Source organism: Mustela nivalis (assembly GCF_964662115.1).
Source record: "Mustela nivalis genome assembly, chromosome: 17".
Taxonomy (NCBI): Eukaryota; Metazoa; Chordata; class Mammalia; order Carnivora; family Mustelidae; genus Mustela; species Mustela nivalis.
In genome coordinates, this window is record NC_139036.1 from 1633219 (window position 1) to 1639259 (window position 6041).

General features: G+C 63.7%; 1 protein-coding gene across 2 annotated transcripts in view; it reads right to left on the reverse strand.

The window, feature by feature from the left end:
• The window catches only part of MYBBP1A (MYB binding protein 1a), a 155898-nt gene extending 150178 nt beyond the window's left edge, over positions 1-5720 (reverse strand). For both annotated transcript variants that reach the window (XR_014304982.1, XM_082707755.1), the window contains exons 1-11: positions 5451-5720; positions 5227-5322; positions 4481-4564; positions 4320-4394; positions 4114-4221; positions 2803-2978; positions 2548-2715; positions 2311-2428; positions 1012-1307; positions 691-801; positions 34-159 (exon numbers count right to left, since the gene is read on the reverse strand). Coding sequence is in view for 1 of the 2 variants with exons in the window: in XM_082707755.1 (XP_082563881.1) it covers positions 34-159; positions 691-801; positions 1012-1307; positions 2311-2428; positions 2548-2715; positions 2803-2978; positions 4114-4221; positions 4320-4394; positions 4481-4564; positions 5227-5322; positions 5451-5648 (1556 nt within the window). In the remaining variant the exon portion in view is untranslated. The remainder of the gene's footprint in view (positions 1-33; positions 160-690; positions 802-1011; positions 1308-2310; positions 2429-2547; positions 2716-2802; positions 2979-4113; positions 4222-4319; positions 4395-4480; positions 4565-5226; positions 5323-5450) is intronic.
• Positions 5721-6041: the final 321 nt, after the last annotated feature.

Below are 6041 nucleotides of genomic sequence, written 5' to 3' on the forward strand. Positions count from 1 at the left end.
ACCCTGCCTGCTCCGAGGCTGCCCACGGCCCACCTGAAGAAGGCACTGCTGACCACCTCCCGGGTCCGGCTCTCCAGAGGAAAGGAGAACTGCTGCTCCGTCTCTGGGATCTGGGACGTGGGCTTCTTCGTTTCAAAGAACGAGTGGAAGAAACAAAACCTGGGGAGGGCAGGAGCGCCACAGGTCTCAGGAGCCCCCGCCCAGGATGGCATCACCCAGGGCCCAGGGACAGGTAGTGGCAGAAACAACATTTCCCAAGTCCAGATCTCCAGCTGAACTGAACTTGGCCTAACTGCGGTGAAGTTGGAGTCTGTCCCTCAGAAGCAGGCCACACATGAGACCACCACATCAGAGCACGCCACGGTCTCTGCAGACGTGGGCTGCTCCCCACCCCCCCGCCCCTTGGCCGCGTGGTGAGGGCTGAGAGCACCTGGCAGAGGCGAGTCCAGCACCAGAGCCTCCCTAGCCCCGCAGGCGTCTGCAGGGCCCACGGCTAACCCTAACCCTAACCTTTCCTTTCAGGGGCTCCTGGGGTTTTTCCCTAAACCGCCTTCTGCCTAAGGGGCAAGAACAGCCTACTCCCCCTGATGACCTGAACTCAGAGCTCCTGGCTCCAGGGCGACCAAAGACTAGACAAGAGGCCTGATTCTTGGGCTCCTACGAGGGCACTGAGGGCAGAGCCTGTCCCACCTGGCCACCTCCTCAATCAAGTCGTCCTCCTTCTCCGCGTGCAGGGCGTCCACGGTGCTGACCAGGCGAAGGATGACCCACTTCCGCAGCCGGAACACCGCTCGCTCAGGCCTGTGGGGAGCCGAGTTACTGGTTCCGTACCCACCTCAGAGATGGAAGGTGAGCTCTCCCAGCCTGGCCACCAGCACAGGAACACGCAAGGAAACTCGGGCCTTCCGGGAGAGTGGCGGCTCAGTCCTCCCCTTCCCTCCCCTCCTGGGGCCACCATCCCGTGGGAATGCGGCCCAGCACCCCCACCCCGAGCTCCGCACGCCCACTCACCCATGCAGCGAAGCGTCCTGAGCTTTCTTCTGGTTGCTGGTGCTGAAGTCCACCAGGGAGTCCAGGTCGGGCCGGAGAAACGTGGTCTGTAGCCAGGCCACATAGCCCTTAAGGGCACGGGGACTCAGGGACCGCACAACCCTCCAGAACGTGGGCAGGACAGGGAGGCCCTGGTTGGTGATACGGGTGAAGGCCACCACCACAGCCAACTGCCGCTCGGGGTCATCCCGACAGCCCTCCAGGAAGGCACCCACGTACTCGTTCATCTCCGGAGCGAACTTGAACTGCTTTGGGAGCTGTTGAGAGTCAGGCCAACACCGGGGTCACCTGCCAGGAGGGTCCACCACCCTCTTCTCCAACAGGTGACACCAAGGCCTGGCAAAGCCCTATGTCATCCATGGCCAGGCCACGCCGCCCCCCCAGCCCTCCCACTGTGCATCACAGTGGGCCGCCGTCTACCCACTCCCCCCCAGGACAGGTTGGGTTCCTGGCTCAGGGAGGGCGGAGCAGGGTCCCGGCTGGGGCATCAACCCCCTTGTCCAGCTCCTGGCTGTGTCACCGTGCCACGTGCACCACGCCATGTGACTTCGTGTGGCCGCAGGCATCATCCTCATGACAACCCCTAATTGGGGGCCCCTTCTATCACCTTACAGGTGAAGAAAACTGGCCACTAACTTTTCAAGGTCACAGGGTTCCAAGTGGTGCCTGTGGGATGTGGAGCTCTCGGGCGCGGCTGCCCTGCCCCGCTGCAGCCAGAACAGGGGGGTGGCCACACGCCATGCCCAGGGGCCCGCCACGAGCGCTCCAGGGAACGTGACCCTTCATCTTCATGAAGGCTCTACCCAAGATGCCGAGTTCACAGAGGTGAAGCAGGCCCGGGCCAGGGGGAGCCGGGCTCCCAAACCTGAACTCAAACAAGCACAGGTCTCTCCCGTCCAGTGTGGGCCCAGCACGGGGCCGCACATGGTGCTTGGTGGTCACAGACCAGGACGGTTCTCCTCACTGGAGCACCAGGTGGGGGTCGGGAGGTCTGGGCAGGCCGCTGGCCACGTACGCCTGTGCCGAGGGTCCTGAGGCCAGGACTGACCCTGCCGAAGTCTACTCAAGAGGGGAAGGGCACGGGCAGCCAGCTGGCTCACCTTGCCCAGAGGAAAAGGACCCCTGTTTCCCCAGCAGGACCGCCAAGGCAGGAGACTGGGGATGCTGTGGCCAAGAGCAACCCTCTTCCCAAGAAGCTGGCTGACCCCCGAGGCGCCCGTCCTCCTGGCAGTGCTGGGGGGGAGTGGGGAGGATACCCACCTTAGCAGTGACCATGTGCTCCCCAAAATGCCGGATCAGGTCGCCCTGCATCACCAGGGGCAATTGCTCCTCAGACAGCAGGGGCAGTGCAGCGCCCAGCAGGCGGAAGCACAGATAGCTGGGGGCGTGAGGACAGCCCGCTCAGAGCCCTGCGCACCTGGCCGTTCTCCACCCCCACCCCGAGCTGGGCCCTGCACACCTGGCTGCCCCCCACCCCTGAGATGTGCCCCCACGCACCTGGCCGGCCAGAACTGCTTCTTCAGGAGCCCCTGCTCAACCACCTCCTTCCAGAACCTCGGGAACTTGCCCTCCTGCAGTGACAGGCGGAGCAGGTCCAGAGCCACGGCAGGCAGCTTGCGCTCCTTCTTCACGGAGGCGGCTGCTGTCTTCAGGACATTCACCAGTCTTGGGAGGGGTAGAGGGACTCAGGGGGCGCCGGCCCACTGGGTGGCAGGGTCCCCGGGGGAGCCCATCCTCCCACCGCCCTCACACCTGGGGATGTTCTCATCTGAGAACAGGTTGACTGGTCCTATCAGCTCCTTGAGCTTCTCCGGCACCTTCTGCTGGGCCAAGAGGAAGAGCTGCAGGTGCTCGGGCGAGCCCAGGACTGAATTCAAGTCCACCTTGAGGACTTTCGGCAGGATCGCCTGCAACGTGGCTGCTGGGACCTGGTGTGGGGACACGGGTTGGGGGACGGTCACACCATCCAGCACCTGTGCCACGTCCCGTGAGGTGAGCCCTGTGGCCCTGTTGCACCTGCCAGGCTTCTGTGAGGCCCCCCACAGTGCTGGGTGAGGTGGGACAGCCGTCCCCACCCTGCTAGGCACCAGAACCCTGGGAAGCTGTTTGTTAGGGAGCTCACTCCACGGCCAGTCCTAGGGCCTGGGGTTTTTAACAACTGCCCCACCGATGCTGACTAGCTACCCTTTTAATTACCTCTTTCGGTTGACTCAGGACTAGCTCGTTTTAAATATTATTTATCAGACAGGGGCACCTGGGTGGCTCAGTGGGTTAAGCCTCTGCCTTTGGCTCAGGTCATGATCTCAGGGTCCTGGGATCAAGCCCCACATCGGGCTCTCTGCTCAGCGGGGAGCCTGCTTCCCCCTCTCTCTGTGCCTGCCTCTCTGCCTACCTGTGGTCTCTATGTCAAATAAATCTTTAAAAAAAAAAAAAATTATTTATCAGAGAACAACTGAGAGAGCAGGCATCCGTCGAAGGAGCCGCAGAGGAATAAGCAGGCTCCTCACTAGGCAGGGAGCCCGACATGGGGTTTGATCCCAGGACACTGAGCTGAAGGCAGATGCCAAACCCACTGAGCCTCCCAGGAGCCCCAAGGGATGAGTTCATTTCCTGTATGAGCTGCGCCAAGCGGAGAGCTGGGACTTGAGTTCACGTCCCTGCCTCTTCCTCCAAAACAAAGGGTTCTAGGTACTGGCCCACCTCCCTTTCCCCAGCAGGGCTGCGGGGCCCTGGGAGTCAGCTCAGCCCAAAACAAAAATGGCAAACATGTTTAATTCGCTTGCCGCGGGACAGGCGCTGCTCTAGAATGGCGCTGTCCGACTGAGCTCTCGGAGCGCAGTCATGTGAGTGGAGATGGACCCCAGGACAAGATGCTCGCGGGACTCTAGGGACTCGACGGGAGAAGAATGTAAGGATCCTCTTCGACTTCGTGCCGATCGTGGGTGGAAACATCACTCCAGATCCGCGAGACTGAACACCTCCCCGGGGACACTGCTGCTCTGGGGTGTCCAGGCTTCTACTCTCAGCCTCTCCACCTGGGGCCCCACGGTGGGAAGTCTGTACCTCAGAGAGGATGTCCACCAGGGCCTTCTGGGGCTGCTCCTGCAGGTGGTTGTGGTGCTGAGCCAGGTTCTGCAGCAGCTTTACCGACTTCAGCAGCACCTCGGAGTCCTGGTGCCCAGAGAGGGAATGCAGTTATGAGCAGGGCATGCTACAGGACCCCCCACTCTCCAGCCCGCCCACATGCCCCCTGCCCCCAAACCTCTCACCTTCACCAGCCTGCCAGACTGAAAGAGGGCTAGCACCCCAAAGAGGTTTGCAAAAAGAGCCGGTCTCATCATCGCCTAGAAAGAAGTTTCAGGCATCAGTGAAAAGGGCCCAGGAACCCCAGCCTGGGGCTGCCCATCTCCCCCAGGCCACTGATGCTCACCTTCTTAACTTTCTGCAAGTCGTGCTTCTCCTGGATCTGCTGCAGGACGCTGCACAAGGGGATGTCTTCGAAGGACTGCAGCAGCTGCGGGGGGTTTGTAGCAGGAGGGTGAGCCGTTCAGGGAGGGGAGGTCCAGCCCCACCTGAGAGACCCCAGCCTCCTTCCAAATCTCCCTTCGACTTCCGGCGCGAGGCCCACAGGGCCTCTGGGTGCCCACTCCAAGCAGTGCTGGTGTGTGAACACGGTTGCTGGAGGGAGCTCAGTCTCGCCTCCCTGCCCGGGGCCCATCACGCTTCAGAAAACAGCTCCTCTGGCTGAGACTCCGTTAGCCCGTCTCCACAGCCTGCTGCCTTCACAGCCTGTTGCCTCCACAGCCTGCTGAGTCGCCCCCAGCGAGGTTGCTAAGGGACTGGGTCTCGAATTCCCATCCGGCTGCCCACGTGCCTTCGGGGCAGCCTCTAACCCGCTGGGTACCCCTGGAGGGAAGAGCGCGCCGAACCTCGCCAAGGCACGGTAACCCACCCCAAAGCTCACTGCCTGGTCGGTGATCCCCTGAGGCTGGTTCACCCACGTCCCCAGAAAGAAAACTGCTCACCCCCCGGCCCACCCGCCCGGGCGTCCCTGGGCACGGGCCCCGCTCGGTTTCCCACGTCCGCGCGGGGACGCGCCTCGGCTCGGATGCCCGCCCTTCCCACTCCCCAGCGCCCCGAGCGCCCGGCTGGGCCCCTTCCGGAGCCGCCGCTCACCTGCGCCAGGGCCAGACTGTAGCAGGGCCGGGCGGTCTCTCGGCCGACCCCGAGCCCGGTGATGAGGCGCTTCAGGGCGTACTTCCTCTCGGGTCCCTGCCGGAGCGAGCGGGGCCGGCGGTGAAGACGGCGGTCCCGCGGGGCGCACCGCCACCCCCGCCACGCGCTCCTGCCCTGTCCCTGCCCTTCCAGCCGCCTCGCGCCCCCCGTCCGCCCCCGCCCACCTGGGGCCTCGCGCGCAGGTACGCCAGCAGCTTCTCCGTGGCCTCCAGCCGCGTCTCCTGCTCCGGCTTCGCGATGTCCCAGAAAAAGTCCAAGAACTCGCGGCTCTGCTGCAGCAGCCCCTCCCGATCTGCCGGCCGCGGGCCGCTCGTGGCCGCCCCCCCGGGGGACGCAGACTCCGCCGAGACCCGACTCTCCATGTCTGCCTAGCGCCGCGAACACGTGGGCTCTGAAGACGTTCTCTTCCGGGTCAGGTCGCGGCGCTTGCGCGCTGGGCGGACCGCGGGGGCGGGGCCTCGCGGACCAGGGGGCGGGGCCTCGCCGGCCGGGGGCGGAGCCTTGCCGCGCAGGGGACCGGGGGCGGGGAGTCTGGCCGGGGGTGGGGCTCGTGGGGTTGGTGCGCTCGCCCCGGGGTTTATTTAATTTTATTATTTTTTAAAAAGGATTTTAGTTATTTATTTGAGAGAGACCAAGATAGCGACAGAGGTAGCGAGGAGAGAGGGAAAAGCGGGTTCCACACTGAGCGGGGAGCCTAACGTGGCCTTCCATCCCAGGACCCGGGTTCAAGACCCCATCCGAAGGCAGACGCCTCA